Below are 26,558 nucleotides of genomic sequence, written 5' to 3' on the forward strand. Positions count from 1 at the left end.
TGGGATCCTGTCACGTCTAATAATTCGCTTATCTAATTTCGGGGTAAGACACATTCATTTACACATGTTAATAAATGTATAAAACATCTTAAAAATCTCGTACTGAAACGATTTAAAATGTGATATTCAAGCTAGAGATAATAAGTTTTAAGCAAATGGTTTAATTTCAAGGACTAAGGCAGCTACTCCTTAATTCCATTAAACCATATTCAACTTATCTATATAAAGTTTTTATCTACGCATGGCCGGTCGGTTTAGGCCACTCGGACAGGCTTGTTTTGTGCTTGCATTTCGCTCTTTTGCGCAGACATCGCATTTTCATCAGAAGTTAGCGTTTGGTCGTGAAAAAGACACGTTCAATAAAACTTATTCTTGCCAATATTCAACCCTTGAACGTTGCGAGAGACCTTTCTAGCTTTTTTTGGCTACAAAGTTAGGCACAGTAGCCAGGCTCTGAGTGACAGTTCTATTACCGAGATAGCGCCACCTGTCATATTTGTAACAAATGGATCGCGTAACACTGTAATAGTTATTGGTTTATACTAAAAGATGCCGACTGAAAGCGCAATACGTGGGCTCACGGGTCCCTGGGCATTGTTACCCGACCGTTTTTTCTCCGTCCGTCTTTTTCCCTTTGATGCTATGCTTATATTGTTCTTCCCTGCAAAATCGACCAACGACGGTCGGTTCGCGCAGCGGTCATCTGTTCCTTCTTTGTCCATCTACGTGCGTCTATGTGTTCCTGTCTCATCGGGCTAAACCCAGTTCGACGAGTCTGTATTGTGTGGCTCGAGAATTCAACCGCCGGAAGTACTGGCGCGACACAGAGCCATGGGATTGCCGTGAGATGGTCCAATGGGCACCAGCCCTGTTTGCTTGCTGCCTACAAGCCTGTAACTGATTGACTCCCTTTCCGCGTACGGTTTCATCGGTGGATCGCCGGCGACACCTATGGCATCCACGACACGCGAGGTTCCCGCCAGCGGCTTAAGTAGCGACGTTGTCGATCTCGGTGGCCATGGCGATTGAGGCCATAGTGAAGTCAGCATCCGATGTTTTTGTTGCAATCATTTCTTTCCCTTTTCGGCGCTATTGATTCGAATAGCAGTCAGTTAGCTGATGCTGTCGGTGCCGCTGGGGGAGTATTAACTGTCAAATTGAAAGCAAAATCGCAACAGGGCGTAGCGATGTTGATCAGGAGGACGGGTAAAGCTCTTGCTTGATTGGCCTTTACCTGCTGCCGTAGCATAAGGGTCGGCCGACAGATCGTAAATTTGCAACAGTATTACTAGCCGTATGTCAGTTCGGCTTCACGAAGCTGTTTCTGTTTTTGTGATTGTCGAATTGTCTCTGTGGGCTCGATCCAGTTTAATGGCTGCTTCGCTACATTCATATGGTAGAGATGCCGAACGCTAGCCAATTACAAGTTTAATTTGCGACAGGCCGAAGCCCATGGCCTGTCGGAAATTAGTCACAAGTCAGAAACAGAAGGCTTAGTAAGTACGGCCTATTTGGTCCAATCGAGAGAGCCAGTGATGTTCACTTACAGCAGAAACAATTATATTAGTCGCAACGCATACAACAGTGGTTTTAGTGGCTGTTTCGCTATTGCTCTAGTGGCACTGGCCTTAAGCGCAAATCTAGCAAGTTTCGTGCCTAGAAGTGTAACTCAACTTAGCTGTATACCATTACAGTTGTTTTAAACTTACTTTAGCGCCTGTATCACCACAAGTAAACAAACGCATTTTAGGCTTAGGCATGGCAGCAAATTAGTAGTAACAATGTTACAGCATTTTTTTCTCTATAATTGTACGGTCCTCTCAAACCCAATGAAGTCTAGGCAGTTGAAGGAACTACACAATATTCTTGATCTCAGCGATTTATACTGACTCTTTACGTCAATTGATTTTACTGGTACTTAGACTAATTACGGGTGCTTTCTGAGGTATACAAAAGGAGTCGTTGCTATCAGAAATCAACCCAGCGAGAACTAGGTACTGAGTGGTACGTGTAGGGATGATCAGTGTCAGCACAATGAGATATATATGTGACATCATATCGTGCTGCTGTGAAGCCAAACATTCATGTAAACACACTTCTGTTGTGCGCTTTTTCACGACTAGCTATCTGTTTCCTTTTGTCGTAAATAGTCAGTCGTTCATATATATATATATATATACATATACTTTTTGTAGTTCATTAGAACCTCAGTTGTTATGTACATGTTAGGAACCATCATAAAATGCTGAACTTTTCTTCTTACCGCAGATTTTCACTGTTATTATTACACTGATCAGTACACCGCTGATAATGGCGGGATATTGATTCATAGACTCAATTACTGCTTTTAGACCTTCCAGCTTCTTCGATCTATAGAAAAAAGCTATTGGCCTCAGTTAAATTACGGTATGTATATTTTCTTACTTATTTTGATTAATCTTAATAAATATTGACTGATAGATAGGATGACATTTAAAAGCCAAGTTTTGTGGATAACTTACCTGACAGTGTATTACACCAAACAACATGTTTTCCATTGATTCTTAGAATCACCATAAAAGCAACAGGTGTGTAGTTATCACCTCAGCCGAATTCTTTTTCTGATCAACTTTGCGGGCGTATGCTAATGCCGTGTGAGCATGTACGAAGCTAAGTGCTAATATAAGTGCGTTATCAGACGATGGCAGCAATCAGCCATGGTGAATAGGTCGACGAAAGCGTAAACTCTTGTAAAGAGGTCTCTTTACATATAAATGTATGTAAATATCTGATGTTTCTGCCAACGATACACGGTATAATCGAGCACTCAAATGTATCTGAACGGGAATTTTTTTGCTATTTTGGTTCGTTTATCCCGTGTCTACCGGAAACGCCGAGATGGAGGATCTCTGAAAAAAATAGTACCCAATAAGAGAGTGAATGTGGTGCAAGAACTTGAATAGTCGGCCCAAGGGATTTATTATGATGAATTAGGGGACTATGGCTGTTGGCCAGCTTGGTAAGAACATGCCGATTGGTCTTGAATTAATAATATACGAAGTAATAATGATGCATAACAACAAAGCAGAAACGTATCCCTATCGCTTTAAAAGTCTTTGTTCGGGGGAGGAATGGGCTATATATTTTGCTTTTCAGTGAAGCGTTATAAACAGATTTGTCCTATACGTCAATAGCTTGTATTGTTCTCTATCGTACTGTCAATCACTTTTACATCTGGCCTTATGCATGAGTGATTTAAGGGTTATAGTGATGATGCTCCTGAATTTTACATTGATATTGTGCCATCTATAACCCAGACAAGGTTTCCACAAGTTTTTATACAAAAGGCATTATGCGACATTTCAAAATGGACTCAGCATCCTAATAACGAGATAATTCGAAATATATAAATATATATATATATATATATATATATATATATATATATATATATATATATATATGTTGCCTTCCTATGCCTCCATGGTAAGTCGTTCTTAGCTTTACGATCAACTCTGCAGCGTCCACGGATATTTCAATGACAGTCGCAAAGTAAGGTCATAATCAGCTCACATATTAAGGGCTGTTTTACCGATGAATTTGTCAAGTTGCTCTTGCAGTCCATTCTATGACCATGTGTCTGCTCCGCTCGCCTCTAGAGTCTTATTTATTTGGAGCTTATATGTTTTTTGAAAACGTTCTGTCGATTTACTTACGGAATACGTTCATTGATCTAATGAAGACATGCCTCTTGTTGCGAAAGGCAGAATGAAATTGGGTAATTTTGAAAGTTAGTTGGAAAATAACTTATGCTTCTGTTCGCGGCAGGAAAATCAGCTCAAAATAGCGAATAGGTAAAGTATCCAAGAGTTCGCGAAAAGCAACTCGGCCAGTTTCATTTGTAATTTTTGTGCGTGTGGGTCTGATACTGATGGGTATAACAATAGCAACTACAATTTTTACCGTCATCGACATCATTGCCAGATTAATCATTATGATAATTAATAGAATTAACAGTAGAAATATTCATACAGCAAACCGCTCGCGGTAACGCTATCTGTAGCATTAATAGTCTGAGCTAGATCTACGTATGGATTAATTTTCCATTTATTAATTGAAATTATTTGAAGCTGAATTTACGGCAGGAACGCATGCCGATAATAACATTTTGTGTTTTGCAACAGTACCGTTAGACAGTCACCATGTGTAACCATGACCATGCAACCCCTGGTTGCACGCACCTGTAGGCAGACAGGTAGACACATGAGAACCTATACGGTCACTTTTGTGTCACGTGACATCTTTGATAGGACATCAACGATAGGACACGGAACGACATCAGCGAGCGTCAAGGACTAAGCCGTTTACCGCACCGATGAAAAAACGACAACAAGGATATAGCCTTAACGGAAACGCAGAAACGCGTGCGTGGGATTACTCTTAAACCTAGCGAGCGATGTACGGACTAACGGCTCAGAGGCTAACGGCATACAAATGACAGAGTTGTAATCGTACCTTTTAACGACACTTAGTCTACCAAAACGCTCCATCCCATAGCGTCCCTTTCTCCCACAAGACGCTCTACCGTTTACATGAAGAGAGCGTTTGGATTTAGCCATTGTTATGCGCCACAGCCTGTGTTCGTTTGACGAAAGAACAAAAAATGGTCGAGGAAGTACTACGTCCATGTAGCCAGATTTATATCATATCTGATCACTAACGGCAAAGCCTAAATTCCTTTAGTTCCCATTGTGTGACAGGCGTGCCTGTTTGTGTGGCTTCTTCAGTTTATTATGTAGCTGAGATCAGTGCATCAGAATCTATGCTGTGAATTCAGATATCTGCTGAGATTGAACCATCATCATCCTATGAAGATCTCCATTGTTGCTGTAACACTTAGCTAATACCTGTACGCCAGTTAGCGTGAATAGGCTACCGTACGTTCATTTCATTCTTCGATTCGAGTGTCTTAGGATCGCAGGTAACATTTGAAGGAATCATTTTTTGGCCGATAATTAGCTTATATCAAGCCTCTTGATCTGGACTTAGATGGTCAAAACAAAGTTTACGCAATTAGAAGTTCATATCTGTTATAATACTCACCGTAAGGCAAAACATAAACCCACTTGTTCCCTGATGAACATCGTATGCACTTAAATAGAACGGACGCCTTCGCACATAATATATGGTCGTAACAATGTTTGTACTGTGGGAGTGTTATTGATAATAAGTTTACTTTGTGCTATTTTCTCTTTGGAACCATGGCGGGGTCTATTGTTTCTGTGAGACGCGAAGACACGCGTGTTAGCATCTGCTGCGGGCGCATGTTTGCATGACCAAAAGGCCGGGTTCAGTGGTCTCGTCTACCCCAACGGACCATTCACGCCTTCAGTTTAAGGGCCGTTGATGTTGTCCCAATACATAAACACAGCGTGAGAGAAAAATAGATTATCAGTAGCAGCTTCAAGGTGAACGCGGACGAGGCTGAACATTGGCAATCTATGTCACACTATGTCCGCTCGTGTTGTAGTTTCCACGGTTTAGATGTCTGGGTTACCTTCGTTTAGATGTAGCGACCTTTTTGCCTGTTGTTGTTCGGTTTCTTATAATAAGAGGCGTAAAAACAGTTTCCTTACAATAGATCAGGATTTTTATCATTCTAGTGATACCGAAGGTGGCTCTACGGAGATGATGATTATCCGGGTATTAATGGTGATATTTTAAGAACTTGTCTATTCGTTAAACACGTAAGTGCTTGTGTGCTTGGCAAATTGTCACCTAGTTTTGTTCTTGATTGAATTGACTTATTAGTACGGCCCGGCATTGATTGGATTGGTTCAATTATACCAGTTCGGCAAATTTCTTTTTTTTTTTGGTCAACAAAATGGAGCTTTCTAAGAAGAAGTGCTTCAGTATATAACATGCTAACGCGATAGCATACGAATCGTCGTACTAGAGTTGTTAAGTAGTACATATTGTATAAGGTAAATTCAGAACATAAACAATTGATCGATACATAGTACATAAATCAATCGTGCACTACCAATCGGGATAAAAATTGCATGGTAGTACCGACAGTTACTGCGTTTACCCCCTAAAGTGAAAAATTAAAATGCAAACGCCTACCAATTTAGGTATTAAGCAAATACGTTCACTTGCCATGATAGAAATAGTATTCCCGATACCTGTTAACTGTTTTTAGATAAGTGTGGTGAAATGACGCTTACCGACAATTCGGGACGTAAAATTTGTTCATTTAATACCTTTAGCTAAGCTTCGTGGACTCCAAAGATTTACTTTACGCCTTCGGGACGCATAAGTGATCGACGACTGTTTGTTGTATTTATTGTTGTATATATGGTTTGTGGGCGACGTTAGTCGAGAGCAATTTTACACACGGCTAAGAACATATATACCTACCATGTTAGGTAAGTTGTACGTATACTAATGCTTGTCAGAATGGTACAGTGGTGGCTTTTCGGTCTCTTAGTTCTAATAGTTGTCTTAATAATCTCGCCCACATTGACAGCAAATTAGTTTCACAGACCATCTGGATGAACTAAAAATTCTTAATTTTTTTTCTATGTCACTTTCGCTTTATGCCGAATTGAGATCGATCACCAAAACCGAGACAAAATTCTTAAACAGTTCATAATATATAAGCGACAGCTGACCGGAGAAAATATATCATCAAGGTATCATGGCTGACGCTACGATCACGTGCCTATTTATAGTGAGTATAAATGTAGGGGTACCGGCAAAGACGAAAGACAATTGTTGATGTTAATGCAAAAACGACGGGAAGTCGTACGTTTCAAACACTATCGAGCGCTTCTATTTTTTTGCTAGCGTTTTACACGAATTTATGCAACAGGGTAGACCAATTCGTACACCTTGCCAAGATGCGTCTGACTCTGGCGTGAGATGACTGCGTAAAATCTGTTGCTTTCGTTTTCCGCTATTGATACCCGGTCTTCTTTGTACAGATCCGCCTGTACATGAACGTATGTACGTGGATCCGCCTGCGTGTGTTTCGTAAGTCGTATATGAGAGTGTTAGCTGTGGATTTAACCATTTCAACCGCTAATGAAATCAGCATGGCGCGTTTTTTGAATGCTTACGTGACACCACAGCATATGTTGCGCTTCTTGTTAATGCATTGCTTGGTACTTGGTCATTTGGGCTCGAAGTGCCGATTGTTTTTGCTAAATAGAATTATGAGCTTTCTATTTACCTTTTAGTCTGCTCAAACATTACTTGCTTGTAGTATGGTTCACAACACTCATCAAATGCGGCGTAATTGAAATACAAGTTTGTAACAATTTTCCGACAGCAGAACTATCGCAAAAATTCTGCTATTAACGGTTGAGGTTTTTCGAAACATCGCCTGGTAACTTGGTTCGTAATGGGATGATAGTCTAGAGCAAAGATTCTTTTCGGTAACGGCTACCGTTAGTAACAATTTAATCGAATTCTAATGAACCTTGTAGTCGAGATTGAGTGTATATTATGAGAATATTTATCTCCATCTAGCCGGAATGAAGGTTAATGCTTGAAATTATCTAGTCGTTACCGTTGTGATCCTTCGACAGAAAGCTCTCTCATGCTTCATTGGTATAGAAGTAAATAACAGATTTTATACATAGCGTGAATCAGCTTCGCAGTACGAATGTTGATTCTACTGCAAAAAAACATTCAAAGCAAATGATATGCCGTTGCTTAAATATGGTTTGTTCATGTTTCAAGCTTTAATAGGTTTCATGTATCGAACTAAACACGCTTTTGCTATAATGTAGTAATACATGTGGGATTCAGTTGACAAAAACGGCCTAAAAGGTCTGTGTGAATCAGTGTATCTGTATATGGTTTACGTTACAATTTGTGATTAAAGCACGCACAGAAAAGCGCCTGAATTCAGTTAGTTAGGTGACGAATCTATGAAAGGGGTTATCGCGTGAGATCGTTGTATCTCTATTTCCTGAAAATTTTCACTGGTCTATTCAAGGGCTTATGCTGCTGTTCCTCGGTTGGACATCCAGTATTAAGAAAGTTATATATACATATATATATATATATGAGACATTCGTGCCCGTTACCGGTTCATTGATCAGTGTACATTAGGCGATTTCAGAACGAACTACTTCAATTAACTTTCGGATTAAATAGTTACCATTATATAGATTACATTGTACAGATTATAGATAAGGGAAATTGCTTAACAATCGTCTATAGTCGACGCACGTTCAGTTTCTATGTGTGTGTCTCTGATCTTGATGGCTTATTTGTACTACAATAAGTTTCGATGCTTAGGCAGCTAAACTGAGCTTTATTGGACCATCTACAACCCAATCTTATTTTGACCGTCGGACAAAATGATACAAATTCCTTTACGTACATACGCTTATTATAATTGTTATGAATAAGGGCATCCTTGTTTGACTGAAGACATTATCCAGTACTCGAGAACAACCAATGGCTGCTGAGGCGACCCTAGATTTATAAATATTATCATTACAGGAGGGGAGTGGCAACTACTTTCTACGCTAGTCTTGATCTCAAGTAGCAGCATTCGAACTTGTCCGACAAGAACCTTCAGCCGCAATCATCTAAGCCACCGTAATACATGGACTAACATCAGAAACCTCATGCTCAGCGGCATAAGTACATAATAGTAAGCTGAATATTTTGGTTGAAAATGTTTTGATGCATAATCGGTAGAAGACATAGTTCCCTAGATAATCAGTGTTTCTATGGAAATGTATAATTTTCATGGTACATTCCAGCTGATTTGTTCGTTATGCGCCATTAGAATGGCTCCCTCTATGGCAGACATGCAGCGTGCGAACATCAAATCAAAACGTAAGAAAGTGAACGAAGGGAAGTAAGCTTACTCGATCACTAATTGGGAGCTGATGAATGACTTTGGCTTTGCTGATATTAATCCCTTATACGCTTCGGCAATCCCGCGTCTATCCGATTGGCTGGGCTACGGCATGTCGGGATATCGCATAAGGGAGGTGCGGGGGTCATTTGCCGATACGTTGGCAGGCACCTACTCGACTCCCGCTCCAGTTCACTTGTTGAAACGTTGAATCGATCATAAAGATCGCGGTAGTGCGGCCTTTAGATATCCTCCACTTGTTGTCCTTGTCGAAAATTTTCAGTCGGTCTTAACTGTTAAAGCGAGTACGTCACAGGTCGCTCTGCCACATTAGTTATATATCTAGTCCCGTAGTAGTACTGACATCTTGGCCCAAACAAAGGATGATTCTATTAGAATTTGAGACAATGCCAAATGGGTTTTCTGAATTGCTTCCCTGGCCGTCGCCCAATGTAGACGATAGTTGGCTTGCTAGGCTTAGAGGTTCCATGTTTTGTTTCAGTCTTACTGTAGCTTGCCACTACCAGGCAGTAAATGTATTCTAGACTGCTAGCACCTGCCGTCACTAGTACGGATATATGACAAATGCAGTTATTTCTATGCAGTCGAAAGAATTGATACATCGTAAATGACTATTATTGTACTAAGAAGATGTGGATGTAAGTATTCGCAAGGAAACGAAGTTATGATTTGGTGATGGCCATCTGCTGCTCTTGTAGACGTCCTTTTTTGATAATAGGCCAGGCCTCCTAGTGAGTCTTGTATTTGTGGGATCCTTAATCGTTATACCAATACAACCCGGTTCGATTTCGTTTTCCATTGATTCAGACGGATTCGTACCATAAACATAGTAAAAAAACAATTAACATGGAATAAAACGATTAGTAGCTTCTTTCAGAGGAACAGCCATTTCTATGAAAAAATAATTTATAGATCAGTCCGTATAAAGTGAGAAGCTGCGCCGGCGACATGCGAACGGTAAAGCAAATCTTAATAAGAGGCTTGTTATTGTTTGACGAACTACCTGCTTTTATTCTGCACTGCATTACTTAGAAATATTCAGAAATGTCGTAAGTTAAAGTATAAAATGTTTATTCTTTGTTACGACGCGTTCTCTTACTCACCGAGTGAGCAAAAGAAGTGCTAAGCGAAAAATTCAATTGTCAGCAGTTTGAAGTTGCTCTAAAATGATGTGGCATGTTCCATTTGTGTACATGACCTTGAAGTGTCGTTTCTTATTATTGCCCGATCAGGATATTACGGCGACTGACGTTTTTATCAAATATTTTGTCGTCTGAGCTTTACTGGAACAGATCGAGGAGTCTTAATTAGATATTAACGTTTTACGTTGACTATTGATAAGTGTCACATGCTACAGTCCTCTGCGTAGCTGAATGGGGATGCAGATCATTGAGACGCTAATCTCGTTATGCCAAGAAAATATTTGGCCTAGAACGAGAATTTGAGCAGGTAGGCGGTTCAGAAGTCTTACGCTCGCGAATCGAGTATATACAAGCCAAAGCAAAGCGGAAATACAGGTCAGTGTAAGAAGCCACCTCGAGTCTCTGCCGTGGATACATACTCAGAAAATTGAAACAGAGCGAAAAATTCAAGCTTATAGGTCTATGTAGTGAGTTGAAGCCTTTTTTTTTTGAAGGAGAACTGAGGCGGCATTTAGTACTTCTGTCAATATCCATAAATATATTAATTTACCTGATTCAAACTATTCGCATCATATATGCCCTAAAAGTAAAGAACGAATTATCTTTTTTGACCGTGTATTTCAGGGTTACTCTGCTAAGACTTCCCGACATAGACCTCCACTAAACGATCGCCAAAATGCCGAAGCCGGTAAGTCAGGCATCTTAAGCGCTATTGTGTTATAGTTTCCGTTACAGATAGAGCTCACATTGGTATTACTTCTAGATGGCGCAGGAGATTTGCGTCGAACACCCACGCTCTAAATTTTGCTTTATTCCGAAAATCAGCACTGTCGTATTTACTAAGTATAAAATTTACACTGTACTAACTGACCTTACGCTAGCATGACCGTACGTTTTTGGCAAGCTAGGACGTGATCAACCGCATCTAATTTCAAGTTTCGAAAAAGCTCGATTGTATACCTCAGAGCCGAAGGCCTCCATCGCTAAAATAATGTTTCTCTGTCTCAGGTTAGCAGGACTGATACTGCCAAGAAAGAGACTGCTTCAGCCAGTCGTTTATGCAACGCTGCCTGCAAATATCTCCCTTATAGTACCTGAAGATTATGTCTTTGAACCGTTTAAGTCAATACGAAATTGAAAACTAAGTTGTTAAAGTGATTGATACAGCTCATCGAGGCAGCATTTCGAAAGCACTTCGTTCACCTTTTCAGTGAGCGCTCGGGACGTGCGCGCGTATTATAAAAACGAGTTCGTACGTTAGACAGGGAGTGAGATTCTTTCTTGGGTGAAATTGGGTGAACTGAGCTTCCTTCAGTTGTACCTAATACGCTGTAACGCATTTATAAACCCAGCGAGTCTAATCCATCTCCGTCTCTCTTTCGAGAAAGCAAGAAAAAAGTGTCAGCTTTAAAGCCCCATTGAAGAAGTTTCAAATGAACTATAATATTACTTAATTTAAAAAGCGTTCTGGGTGCTTATAACGGGTGTATAGAACACACGTTGTTTATAAGTGGAGTGTCATTTACTGAAATCATCGGATATCATCGTTCAAACTGAACCACACAGACCGCGTTTCTAGCCAGTTCTAAAACAAATCTAGCAACATTAAATCTCCTGCATAAAATTTCAAGAAGAACAAGAAGCTACATATGCATCAGGTGTTCCATGAATGCTCTTAAACGGTTACGTAGTTAGACAAACCTGTTTATACATAACCTTCCTTTTTTCTTCATTCTTCTTCTCTTCTACTTGATGTGCGATTCGTGATTAAAGGTCGAATTAAAGTAAACGTCATTGGTCGCTCGTACGTGAGCTCCAAACGCGCGCACTGCCAATCCTTGCTTAAAAAAGCTGCAGTTAAGAACGTCAAATCAGCCTTCGCGTTGAGTACGAAACGGTCGTACCGCCACTCTGTTCGTCACTGAACAATTCCGCCGTTAGGTTAACTCGTTAGTCGAAATGGTGCGGCAAACGACGAGCAGATGGGTCGTACTCATAGACTGACCAGCTGCAGCTGAAACGAGCTCACTTATGATCCCGTGCTGACCTCTCACGCACCAAACGATCGCATTCTTACACGGACGCTCTCTTAGTGTGCTCATTGTCATTCCTAATTATAGACACTAACTACCTCTAACATAAAAATAACCACTATAAAAACGAAACATTGATAAGAGTAGAAATGGTCATAACACGCATTCATTTGCTAAACTTCGTAATTATGTTCAACTGCAGCGAGCTCAGTTATGGTCAAATAATGACAGACTGCTAACTTACTGTTACTACGGCTATTTAGCTTTTAAGTTAAATAGTAAATGGCACGTAAAAAAGAAGTTAGTGTTAACGACGGTTATTGTTGCGGCGACTGCTGCTACAGCGTCCACTGAACAGGCAATATCAGCATTATTGAGTAGTTTGCCTATCGTTGCGTAGCCCGTCACATCAACTGGATATAACTTAGAACTGCAGCAAGACTTTGTTGAAGCCTAGGTATACGGGTGGCCATGGGATTCTTGTACCCGATAAACAGCCTGCTCAGCTACATCAACCGGCGCACGTAGATTGGGCTGGGCCGATTACGCGTAGAAACAAATTGAAGCTGTTTATGGCGGCCAGAGTGACTATGGCACTCACTGATGCTACGAATGATCCTTAGATACCTTCTACAGGTTTCGACTGCAATGAACGTTAATGAAAGGGCAAAAAATGTAGGAAAATGGTCTCGCTAGCAGATACTTTGTTCGATGAGTACATAGGATTACTCACCGTTGATATCATCGGAATGAGCATATCGCCTATCGTCTCTTTGAGGTTTTCGGGATACACTTAGATCAAACAGGCCTTGTTTGCTTGTCAGCTATATCTAAGTAAAACAAGAAGTAAGTTTCAATGGCATTTTTCTCATGGATTGATAGGGACATCCCTCATCTTTAATTCGATCACGATGTAACCGTCAGTCATTTCGATCCCGGCTTCCATTCATAAGTTGAACCCGTTACAAATTCTTTTTTAAATACGTGAATAACCCTTTGAGGCGCGAAAATATGCAGTGAATTTCAATTTTTTTGTAGTAAACCAAAAATTTGTTACAAAAGTGTAGCACTAAAAATACATTTTCCACACAGAAGCCACAAGAATACGCTGGATAAAAGGTGTTCATCTTTTTTCTTATTCAAACTACGCTTCCGCCATGATGAATTCGTGGTTCTGCTTCACAATAAAATAAATTATGTATAATAGCAAATAAAAGATACGGATATAATAAACAGAATAACAATAAAAAAATTTAAAAAAAAAAACAATAAAAAGATACGGATGCGCATATACCCGTTACAACTGATAATCCGTGTGAAACGTACCCTGACTTGTTCTGAATATCCTGCATACAAATATGTGTGTGTGTGTGTGTGGTGATACTTTCTTGAAAGCAGAGGGAGCAATGATTTTTCGAAAAACAGCTGCCGGTGAAATAAGTGGAACTTCATTGGTTGTTTTTAATGTTGTGCTACAGTGAACTGAACTAGGAAGACAAGGTTTGACAATTACTAAGTCCTGAAAGATTACACTATAGTACCCATGTATTAACACCTATTGGAAAATCACACCTCTTGTAATATAGCTCGATTACACGGTGGTTAGCCGATGTATTATGACCGATTCAAACGTCAACCTTTGAGCTCTGAATTTATACGCAACAACGACCACTACTGCTATTAGCATTGTGCTCGCCTTAGGAAGGAGCTTATCAAAACAAATTTAATATGTGACAAAAGCGGCCGTTGTTGTATTGTTTCATGTTCTCGGCCTAGCGCCATTTCCTATAAACGTACCATAAGGTCGAACGAGCGTCCACTATAGGTCTGTAGTTACATTCCCACTGCCACATATAGCTGTTCGTTTCCCTGTGCATTGCATTCGTCTTCTGTTCTTACCTACGTATGTTCACGCTTTTCTCTGTGTATTGCGCGTAAACTTTCTCAAGTATCAGTGTTCGTTCCCAGAACGGCCAGCGGCTGTTTTCCTTGAGGCGGCTGTATAAAATAGTCTCAGTGCTGGCTGTGCCGTTCGTATTGCAATATACTATAGTCTCAGGAGCATCTCGGCCGTACGTAATGCTGATTTCTGAACTACATACTATCTCATGTGAGCGGAAGTGCTCACATGAGATAGTCGAAACATATGCCGTTGTCACAGCGAGTCATTGAGGAACAGTGAACGGCCACCGAAGCCGCTGCTGCTCCCGTCACTTGAAGTGACAGACAATCTAAACAAAGCTGCCGCAGAATCGAAGTGAATAAAATAGCAGCCTCACTGACGATTTGTCCCGCTTGCCGGTAGTTCATTTCAGCTCCCCCTACTGCTGCCGACAGTTCGACGCCGTGCAGACGCTCATCGCGTTGCGGCGTAGAACGGCTACTTCTGTGGAATTACGTGCCTACCAGTTCGACGTGTAGCTTTCATGTTTGCGTTTTGAGCTGGCCCGTTCCAGTATGTTACGGGCGCGCTGACTGATTGCTTTACTGCTACTGACTGCTGGCTCGTCTGTCCTCCTCCTTCAATGGTACTATGTGTTGACATTACTATATAACGCTTGCGGGATCGACAGCAATGCTCTCTATCTCATTTATTCGTTGCATTCGCTCGTTTGTTCATCCGCTGGAACATTAGTGTGCTTATAGCGGCATGCGCAGTAACTGTTTGGGTGAGTGAAGTGTATTGTCGAGAGATGCTAAAAATTGTCATATATAACGCCATGGAAGTTATGAAGGATGGCCTATGGCCCACAGCGAGCCTATTGGTGGATAGGCTCGCTGTGGGCCAGAGGGTTTAGCGATATACTGCGTCGTACTAGATTCAGTTTCAGAGAGCGAACTTTCTTGCTTCGAAAGACGCTAACTGCAGAAAGTGTCGTGCAGGCTTATAGTTGCTAGTCGGAGATCTGCAAGTTCCGTTTAAGTTGTCGCTCGTTCGAGTATCGAACGCTGCTTGTTTTCTGCAAGTTCATTAGAAGCTCTCTGATGTTTGCCAAGCTGCCGCTACTGATCGCTGATACGAATGGGCGTTGTATAGGTGACTTTGAGATGCGGCCGCCAACTTAACGTCAAAAATAATTCTGTGGTTGCACGGGCTATATAGAGAGAGCCTTGGCGATGACATCGGCACATGATTAATCGACTACTGTTGCTGTAGATACCGATATCCCATATGGTGCCCTCTTCACTTCGATAAACTTCATAAGCTTATTGCCATAAAGTGCAATATATATATTTCTGGGTGTGCATTGACATGCTTTGCCAGTTGGTGTTGGCCGACGCTCGTCTTTGCATTCAACAACTTACCTTTTTGTACTACATAAATGTCAATTATCTATTTGAGATACTGAATTATTCAAAAGGTAGAATGTTTTTAGGCGTTTCCTTTACAGCCCGTTGACACATGTCACGCTTCGTCACATCGTGCGAAACTATAAGCATGGCAAGGATTTCTATCGTTAAGTTTCCTTGTTGAGGTTATCATGTGGGTAAATCTAACAGAAGACAATGTCATAATCAAGTTCTACTTTAGCCTGTAATGCCATCTCAAACGCATTTTATTTAGAGCACTTGATTGTTCCTCATTTATATGATCTCACGCTCTATACAAAATGCACACGTCACTAGCGCCCTGTCTTTCTTCCATATTTACATTGCCTTGAGACATTTCCGGTGCATTCCAAACTACGCCCGACTGAAGATCGCGTGAAAGCCTTCAAAGTTCATGTCTGTATGGCCTCTTCTTTTAATTACGTTGAGTACCGATTACCTCCTTATACTGGCGCCTTCACAGTCGTTGTCCGATAGCCATTATCACCGGCTCAACTACCACTGCCATGCCCACGGCAGACGTCACGATCAGCATCACTACTAACAGAACCACCTTTCATCTCAGCCAAATGTCATGCACATGATATACGGTACATGCTACTTCGCGAACGAACTTCACGTGGAGGCGTATGCTTCTTCGAAACCAGCGGATAACGTCCCCAATATCGACTACTCAACGATAGAGCGGCCATTGGGTGACGTCTCCAGCGATGAGACAACAGCATCAATCACAGTTACGGTAGCAGAGGATCACGCTATTATTTTATGCTGTAACCAGTTCCCCTTCCCGTATTGTTCAAGTATTCTATCCACTGCGATCGGAACCAGCGAATTCAGTAGGCAACACGCACATGTCCAGGTTCGCCTGCTTCTCTGTCGCAGCTGTAGTGATCGCTACGTCTCTGCATCAACAAACAACGACGGGATTTGTGTGCTTCGCGGCTTGCAACTGAAGGGGCTATTGCTTCATTGTCATTTTATAGCGCAACGACATTTCTGCTATTGCCGTCGCGATCGTCTCTCGAGGGCAACTCTTAGCGGCCGCTTGTGCTATAGGACATTTTGCTGTCACTATTGTTCGAACAATTTGATGTTGTTGTGTCAATGGCCGGCCTGTGTGCATCGAGGGCGCTGTTGTTGCAGCAATTGTATGCAGCTGTCCAGAATCCGCAGGCCTTTGTATCATTCCTCATCTTGTCGCCTGTGCGTTGTCATCGATTGGTAATTAGTTGAAGAAGCCGGACCACGGCTAAAAAGAAAGGGTCCGCTAGTTTGGCTGGCTTAGTACTGCTACACTGTTTGTGTCGTTGATTATCACTTATTGCTGTATTTGCCATTGGAAATTGAGATTCCGCGCGACTCTCCAGAGTGTATCTGTGCAGCGTCGCAGATTAGATCCATACGTTCGCCAGAAGCAGGAAAAAAATACCGCAGAGATTAGTGGGCCCTAACAAAGCGTTGATCGTTGAGACACAGTCGGACAGATTGTGTCGTTAGAGGAAAGTGGCTCCAACGGTAAAAGAGGGTAAATTTTTACCGTAACATGAGAAAATAGTGATAACGTGGAAATGAGTGCAAGTGAGAAGTCGTGGATCTAAGTGCTCAATTTCTACTTCATGTAAGAAACGTTTCTCATAACAAGACGTTGTCTTTTGCGGCAACAGCAGTCGTGAAAAAAGAAATTCGATTTGTGTGTGTAACATTTTGCGATGTTCCGATCTGTTCCTGCCGTAGCGGCGCGTGATTCCCGCATAGCGAACATAGCGGAATTTTCAGAAGTCTGTTTGAGCAGACGTACTTTAGCGTATTGCTAATAGGATGCAGGTCTTTCTTGGCGAGAAAGAAGGAAAGGCATGGACTTCTATCCTGCCTCGCTTCTTCTGCTTCGCGGTTTTTCAAGCTTCGAAGCTACGTACCGGTTACGCGATCGACATGGCCATCATAATTCCAGATGATGGAACGCATTCCGTGGCGGCGGTGATTTCGTCTATCTCTAACTAAGGATAGTTGGTGGTCTGGCTGGATTTCGGCTTTACTTTTTGTGTGAGCATACCTGCTTAGTGTGACAGGCAAAAGTTAGCCATATGGCATATACGTGTTTATATATATTTCTTTTCGTGTGACGTGTTTGTGAAACGTCAGTGGAACACCTGAGTGGTTGGATCAGTCTAAAGGTGGTTTTTATTGTACGTTCTCTGAATGACGCTGTCTGCCCCTGCGTCGTCGCTGATCAAATTCGTTCAGTGTTGTCCTGATTTCTTGTTCGCTGTGAAAGTTCAGTCGCCTGATAAAAAAAACGTCACATCAAACTATGTCTGCTCGAATTGTATGCCACACATTAGCCAGATTTTTTCTGTTCGAATTAATCCAGTAAAATTCGGATGTCTATGGATGGTGAGTTAGTTGAATCTATGCGCGCATATTTGTCATCTGACGATGCAATTTTCTCCTATCATTAGACTTTCTTTGTACACTCCGCCGCCATCTTCTTCCTGGATTATATCCAAAGCAAGGCAAGCGTTCCAGGTTGACAGTTACCTTTAGATCGAAGGGAAATTTTTCAATCGATATGATTAGCTCAGACCATTTGAAAATTACTGAGCGGCTGTACAAATGAAAGCCTATGTGTGATTTTACAAGGAAGGAAGGCCAATGAATCTTTTTCGTTGGTACCGATATGGTTCAGCTGCAGTATTTCGTGAGATCTGAGATGCCGGAGGCGTGATTGAGTGGATAATTTATACCCGCAGCAAGGAAATGAAACTTTTAGTTTTTAATGCCTTGGTTTGAGGCGTTAATAGCTAAAATAGAGAAAGGGCGGTAAAGGACGCGCAATCTTGTTCAATCCATTTCAGTAAACCGACGCTCAGTGTAGTCCTGCTGTTAGGCTGTGTGGAATACCGAATTGTTGATCTAATATTTGAAAAGGAGAAACTGGAAGGTAACCAGCCTTCAGGCCACATTTAGTGCTGCAGTAAAATAGGAACACTGGCATGCGTTAGATGTTTTTCCGTGTATGTCTGCGTCGCAGTCCCAGGTGTTGTGCTTAAAATACTGAGATAGTGACAACAACTGTAGAGGCAACTCGGCTAGTAAGTGCGCTCGTGAATTGCTGATTTTGGAAGAGTTCCTCACCAAGAAACGGCAAGAGGTATATCATCACAACCAGAATGGTTCGTATTTGCATTAATATACGTTGCGTGAATATAAACGTAGTTTCTTTGATAGTGTTGGCCCTAGTGCCATGTTTCTTTTCGCTTTTCAGTATTAGAAAGCAATAGATTTTCTATCATTAACACGTACGAAACGAAAGGACGTATGCAAGGAGTCTATTTGTTTATTTTTTTTTCCTTAATTATCTATTTCGTGACCTGATTATTTTCTAAGCTACAGCCTTCATTCAGAAAGAGTCAACTAGCAGCTTAAAAAAGAATCGTAAGATATCTGCACTAAATCGTCGATGTACCGTCCCATTCATGCTTTCAAGGACACACGTGACTCAGTACCGTAGAAGAACGTAGAATTTTTCCCACATTTGTATTAAAAATTATCTACTTGACAATTATGTACTGTAAAACGCGTTTGTATTTTCAGGCATTTCTATTGCCCTTGAGAAAATCCACACTGATAAATATAATAATAATGATAAATCGACTGGAGTGTTCGGCTTCATTCTATCTGTATTGTCAGCCCATTTGTTTAAAGACGCAATTTTTTCATTCGACTTATAGCTAAAGCCTGTATAAATTCAGATCGTAATGAAAGACGCAGTGAAAATAAATATATATGAGACTTAGTGTGTGCCATCCCACAGATGAACGCATGAGCATGCTATCGAGCTCTTGGCAAGCAGGCATTACTGTTGCCTTGTAAAGAATATTAGCAATTTATAGATAAAGTCGAGCTAGATAATGTGCTAAGTTTCGCGAATGCACCTCTTTTTGCTCGTTGCTATTGCTTGGATTTAGCCGTATATTGAGTGTACCGTGTCCTAAATCAGGATCTGCATTTGACGATGATATATTCTAGGCCGCGCAGTTTCCTTCCAACGTTTTCACCATAATTTTCCTATAACTGTTACAACTCCTCTAACGCGTGAACGCTACACATGGTCGCAAAATGTGCTGAACTGCGATTTTTTCTTTCAAAAATTGGCCTATTATGTTTGTTGTAGGAGGCGCCTGATGTTCACCTTGTTGTATGCACGCTTGGCCCGATCTAGCAAAAGCAGCAGGACCGGAAATGGTGCGCAACTAAACGTGACAAAAGTAAATAATTAGCAATGAAAATAACCCAAACGTAAAAACAATACATAAATGTATCCATCGCAGTTTTCGTCTTTGGGCTTCATTGCGGAAATGATTCTCACCCTTCATTGCGATGATCAAATTCTAATGTTCTCTCACGCTCACACACTACCCTCTCTGTAAAAGCAAGGCACCATGGAATCAATTTGAAATTACGAGCTCACGACTCTGAGCCGATAGATCCTCCATGGCTATCCTCTTGATAGCCCTTGGTTCTGTCATTCTGGCCCTACAGCTCACGCTTTACCGGCAAAATACGAGACACCAATGAAGCATCTGGTAGAATTAAATACCCAAATGGCTGATTTCAATGGCTATCGAAAGAGGCATTCATCTAGGGTGTGAGAAAAAAGCTATATACCTCATAGATTTTATGTGCCCTTTTGATGACTGCTGAGCGATATCATAATTGTGTGTTATAATTACGGATCGATCTTGCTTTCGATTCTTTTCAAACAGAATCATAATTAATCTATCGAATGCGATAATCTCGTTAGCTTCCTCCATGATAACGGACAAGTGAAATGGCAGTGAGAGCTAAAATGATGTCAATAGATGACGTCTTAGTGACTATAGTAAATACATTGCGTTTGATTTGGCAGTCGACACCTATGCACACACAACTGGGCATACACTGATAAAAAGAGATGCCTGACACGTGTGATGTTCCGGAGTCGTCGAAGACCGTGTGCCTGCGTTTGCGGTTCTCCACTACGTATATTAAAATGGGCCGGCTTAGCTTTGTGATTGGCTGGCAGTAACGAACACTTAGCCATTCATTCCGCTCGTATTATATACCCGTAAACGAGTACTAAAATATTAATTTGCCCCATTACACTTCGGTCATGCTTATCTAGCGAGATGTCCTCATTTCGAGATATATCCTTTGGCAGCCTGTCGATTTAAAGTCTCGCTGCGCTGGCCAGATCTTTCGCAATTTTTTTAGGCGCGTGTCGATTAACATCCATTTTTCGACATAAGTGATGCTGTGTTGCTGTGTCGTGTCTATACCGCGAGGTCGGCATCGTTAAAGAGGTTCGTAGTGAATGAACTAGCAGGCTGACTTGAGGCTTAACCGCCCTCCTGTCGTTGAGTCAAATGGCGCTCACACAACGCGGAGCTAGCAACATTTGCTTGGGGCGCTTCTGCAGGTGCTAAAGACCTTCATCATCATATTTCAAACCATCCGGACTAATTCGGAAATTATCCTCGTTGGGGTGACGTATGTGCTCAACAAAACTCCAAACTCAGCTTCTAGCAGAAGTCGCTCAACGTTCGTGCACTTTTGCCTTAAAGTTCCGCCATGTCTATTGTACATGGGTCCTGAAATCGGAGCCGGCCCGGGTCGCTCCTTTTGAATGTCGACACGTCCGCCCTTTTGAACTGGATTAATGGCAAGCTGCATTCTTTCACGAGCCACTCGCAGTGCTCAGCCTATCGTTTGGTGTTCCTCTCATCAGGTAGCGCTGGGAGCAACTCTCATTCAGTTAGTCTGATCAGCACAGGTCAAAGAAATACGTATATGACATCAGAAACAACAAGGCCTCTTTTTCTAGTTGAGCCTGCAGCTGTACCCAAATATAGGAAATGTAAGTTGAAATGTATGTGGGTAAGAGCCGTAACTACACTCGATATGTCAGCCCATTGCACCTTGTTGAACAACAAAGATACTCTAATTCAATATTTGTTTTTAAGTTCATAGTAGTAAATAATGACATATCGTACTTTAATAAGTAGCTTGAGTAATCTGGTTAGTTATGCTTTCTGAATGTTCTGTATAACTGATTAAAGCACCACTTTTCTGATCACCTAAATGACCCTCTTTTCGTCATATTGTCGGTGTATAACGCATGCAGTGCTATAACGTCGCTGATACTATTGTATGTAGTATCTTCTGAGGAACGACTCTTGTAACACTTTACGATCGACCTAGGAATATCATATGCTTTGTGATTTCTAACATTTTTTTTCATAGATATCGGCCTTTACACAATAGGCTAGAGAACCGTAAATTGTTTTCGAGAAGAAGATTCCGGCCTAGCCTTTAGGGCCGGCCTTAGTTGTTAGATAATAGATCTTTGTTAGCCGCTTGTGTATGCAAGAAATGCCATAAAGACTCAGACCAATTCCATTGATTAATAACACGTAATGTCGTATACTTCTCCGACTGGCAGCTTTCCACAATCCAACGGGGCTCTTGCAACGGCAGAGTAGCGTGTCTATATTAGTCGTAGAATTTTGCTACGCTAGAATAAGCTAGAAAAAAGCTCCATTGACCCATTCAACCGATCGATCGATTTGTTGATCGGTCTGCTTAGCCAACATGGAATAAGTGCAATCGATCTGTGCTGACGGTCATTCTGAACCCACAAACTTCACAGTGGCCGCTGGTCTTGAACCGTGTCATTTAGATGGCTCAGTTAGTTGTACGTCGTTTTACTACGTAACCTTGTAGCTGTTGTCGTGATAACGCCAACAGTAGCTAAAGTGAAGCATCGTCGAACACAGTTGCTAAAGCCACCATCAGTGACCGCCACATATAGGGCAGCACTATCGAGCTGGCTGTTTTAGGAGAACGTCTGATTCATCGTTTCACCTGCTGGCTGTTCAGGCAGATGATCGGCGTCGTTCAGCTCCCGTTTCTGTATTTGTTGATGTTGTTTATCTTTGTTGACGACGACTCACTAACAAACTGGTTGACTACATTTACCTGCTACGGAGCGGTGTAGCTCTTCGCATTTGACAAAATCGGAGACAAACTACCCTATCAGTAACCTGGGTCTAGAAGTAGTATCTATATGTGACTGCTTGCTCGTTCGATCGTTGGTCCGCGAACCCAGATGTTCAGCTCACCATGGGGAAATCTCCTGAACGTTAACGAAGTGGCGCTACTTGCAAGCGACAACGATCTACAGCCAGCTAGGCTCCTATTTACTGCCACTGCTTCTGGGACGATGACGCAAACGCTTTCGGCTAAGTGGCTAAATGCAGCCAAGTACCCAGCCAATATCTTAGCCGTCGATGTCCTGCTTATTACGGCCTGTGGGACTCACGTCGCGTCGCTACCGGCACAAGTCTTTGGCGTGTTTTGTCTTCTGCCGGTCTACCGCTGCGCATGTGTGACGCGTGTTTTTATCTGGCCACTACTGCTGCTTCGTCATTTTTTATCCAGCCGCTCTTGCCATTGCTCCTATTGCTGTTTCATTGGCGGTCATCAGCTTTGGTGCAAGACAGCCACTCCTGACTGGACCCTGTTGTTAATGGGATGACAACGAATACCCCCCAATTGCCCTTGGATTTAAAGAAACGCTCGACATAATTGCCGGGTTATCGTTTTTGCTCTTTTGTTACACTGTACATTTCTCTACTATACGCTGACAATGTTCGCTGAGCGACCTGCTAAGTCTTGTCACTGGTCTACTTTTTATCAGCAGCGAGACTTTTTGCATTTGAAGTTGTCATCATATTCATATCAATCCATTGTTGTTAATAAATTCGTTTTGGAGATGGAAACAAATTTTGTGTATATAGTTAAGTATATGAAAAATGTGAATCGATGCACACACTAAAACGAAACTAATACGATTTTTTAGGTAAGGCAATTGATGAATCTCTAATTATATGTCAAAAGGTGCTGATCCATACGAAAAGACGCCATGTTGAATTTGAACGTGGCTTTGTAACAAAAGGTGTCCTGGGTAGTGATCTCCTAGCAGCGGCTACTGTTCTAGAAGAAATGGGTTACTGCTTTCTACAGAGTCGAGAGGATGCTAATCACAATGTTCGTCATTAAAATTTAGCTGGATAGAAGGCGTGCTCATGAATATCATTGGCCGCTTCATGAACTGACTGAAGCTTATACCACCACAGACATATTAATAAAAGCTTAAGTAGATTAGGCCAAGGGGAGCGATACGTGGGAGAAGTACTGAGAGACTAACTTAATACGCATTTACCCGGACTAAACACTACCGCAACTAACGATTTCACCTATACGATGAAGGTGGTTTATTGGTAGGTAATAGACTAGGAGCCAACTGAGGAAACATGGTTACGGTTCCTTATTTTAATGGGTTGTCGATAGACCTCTCAGATTTCCTATATGTTATAGGTCTTAGTTCCTATATAAATGGTTTGTTTGGTGGACAACCTTTGCTATGAGGACAGGACTGACAGGCCTAAGGCGGTCGAATAAGACGAATACCACCGACCTTTAGAAACCGGGCGGAGTTTTTTTCACAAAGAGCGGGAAATAGTTGTGACTTCTCAGGGGCATATATGTGAGCACATGGATCTTTGTAACAAGGAAAACTAGTACTTTTAAGAACCACCGTTAGCATTAATTCTACAAGTCTCTATTTGTGATGTATAGGCGCAGCAAGTGGGCGCATAGTAGCTCTAGAAAAAAACTAGTATCCTTTCCGATTGTTCGATACTGTGAACCGATCATTGTTTTCATATATTAACGAGCTTAGAAGCCATCGAGAATCTGGTAGCAACACTTTTAAAAAGTGTCGGTGTCTTTCTTTCTCCAAGCATTTCACGCTCGCGTTTAACTCCCAGTTTAAAACACTCATGTTAAAAAATGCAGAGTTTTCTATAGTGACAAAACCTCAAACTTCTGCAGACACTCCCGCTCGACCACGGACTGATATAATGACACTGAACAGTTTTGCTGATGGGCAATAAAGATGGTCAGCTATGGTACCAGCAGTGAATGCGTCAGCCTCTGGTCATATTGTCATCTAGCTTATATAACGTAACCTTCTACATTTAGCTGGCTCAACAACCAATGAAATGTTCAGAAAGCAATATTGGATTTTAGAACCTAGAACGATGCTGATACAATGACAACGATGATTTTGGCCCCAATGCCCTTCGTGCCTGACTGTCTGAGGTAAATTCTGAATTCTTTATCCGAAGCTGGTCGATTGAAGCACCTCGCGCTACGGTCACACGACTAAGCACAAATGAAATTACTGTGTCTATGAATAATACCAGCGTTATGTCAATTGCCACATTGGGAAATATTTACTTGACCTGATCCTACATAGAGAGCTGATCTTTTACTTCGGGTAGACATCAAGCAGTTCTATCCTCTAATCGCATGATGATTCCACCCAGGACTCCCAGAATTCGACCCAATCACGTTGTGACGAAATCCGCTAAAAAGGAAACGCAACTAGCAGCAACACCATTTGGTGATATCTGTTGTTTTCGACCGAAACACATTTTGCTGGCGTCATTAATTGATGTTCAACAACTTCGGCTGACAGACTTCAACTTCAGCGTGCTGTCTTTCATTCAGCCCCTATCATTCATTCAGGTTCAGTAGCCATAGTCGAAGAAAGGACGTGGAAGTTTATCCTTCAGATTAGGACAAGAAAAAAAAAGTTGAATCAAACGCGACTATCGAACGAAAAGGGTCCTACACTAAAGGAGGTTGTAACTTTCGATGCTTTGCCACTACTCTATCCAGCCCCGATGGTGGTAGTTATTGTAAGGACAGAGCCAGACAGCTGCGAGCACAATGCAGTTCGATGTCAAAGATCGTTCTATTTTGGACTACTTGAGCATGACTGTTACCAACAAAGAGGACAAGAACAAAGAGATATTCGATGTGAAACAGTTTCATATTTAACCTGACAAGCATTTGAATTTCGTCCTACAAAACACTCTATTTAGGACGGGCCGTGATCTGAATCAGTCCGACCAACTTGCGGCAACTAAGAAGGGTCGCTCAAATGCAGCCATCAAGCCGATCGAAGAAAAAAACCTTACTTATCTTAATCTCACATTATAGTTATTGGTAGCTCAAACTGGATGATTAAGGACATTTTAACGCATATATGGGGCTGCAGAAAGTTTCGCTTTCGGCGGTATATTTGCCTATCCAGTTGGTTGTTACAATTCACGCAGAATAGGTTAGAGGACTTTGACTAATTGGCATACCCAGACTTATATTTCAGAGGATTGATATTCATTGTATATTGATGATCAAGTGGCTTTTAAAGTTTAGTGACTTTTACTTATTAGGACGCTAATGCTTAGTAATTTATTAAATTCACTTACCATGCAATGACCACTTTGTCGGACCACAATCGTTGAAATACTAACCGGATAAAGTTGTCATAAAAACATAGTAGATTAACACACCCAGTGCAAACGATTCCAGTATTTCATTTCCCGTGGGTTATTGCGTACTACTTTCGTATTATGATTTACCATTACTTTAAATCCTTACCCTCTATTTTAGCAAATTCAACCATTCCTTGTGAATTTGAAATAAAAGATTAAATTTTCACTGTTACACGTATTTTTATGTACAGCATCGTGTTAAGATAAGTTCTAGGTGTACATGACAAACCCGGTAACGAGCTCTCAGACCTATCTGTTCTCTAACCCAGCCGCGAGTTTTTCGACGATATCCTTAAATTGCAAACTAGAATCTCGAATTGAGAGCTTTCTGCCAGCTGTAATTTTTTTTACCGTGTAATTTCTAACACAAGCACAGGCCATTTTTCTATGGTTTTCTTTTAAATATTCGGCAATATTACGCGCGTTTCACTTCATAGATATAATACTCCCTCCTAAAGAAGATCTTATATTCACCTAGCTGAACTTTTCACAGCCCGGTCGTCTAAAACTGTCTTCCCATGTCCTAGAGTAATTGTTTATATTAATCAAAGAATAAGCTTTATAATCAATCATTCGCTTGCAGGTCAATGTACGGGTTACGACGATGGACGCGGAGCTGGAGTTCGCGATCCAAGCGTCAACTACAGGAAAGCAACTCTTCGATCAGGTGAGTGATGCCCAGTTATTGTGAATTTTCAAAGATACATTTGAGACCTTGCGGCTGCAA

General features: G+C 41.5%; 1 protein-coding gene across 3 annotated transcripts in view; it reads left to right on the forward strand.

Moving 5' to 3' along the window:
• The window catches only part of Moe (moesin), a 40,248-nt gene that overhangs the window by 6,546 nt on the left and 7,144 nt on the right, over nt 1-26,558 (forward strand). The window contains exons 1-3 of one of the 3 annotated variants that reach the window (XM_022848355.2): nt 8,523-8,650; nt 10,648-10,711; nt 26,415-26,498. In XM_022848355.2, coding sequence (XP_022704090.1) covers nt 10,700-10,711; nt 26,415-26,498 — 96 coding nt within the window. In that variant the 5' untranslated portion in view covers nt 8,523-8,650; nt 10,648-10,699. Of the gene's footprint in view, nt 1-8,522; nt 8,651-10,647; nt 10,712-18,241; nt 18,560-26,414; nt 26,499-26,558 lie in introns of those variants that run through there. The other 2 variants (XM_022848354.2, XM_022848356.2) reach the window with 2 other exon arrangements.

This window comes from Varroa jacobsoni, unplaced genomic scaffold (genome assembly GCF_002532875.2).
Source record: "Varroa jacobsoni isolate VJ856 unplaced genomic scaffold, vjacob_1.0 scaffold_1346, whole genome shotgun sequence".
Lineage (NCBI taxonomy): Eukaryota > Metazoa > Arthropoda > Arachnida > Mesostigmata > Varroidae > Varroa > Varroa jacobsoni.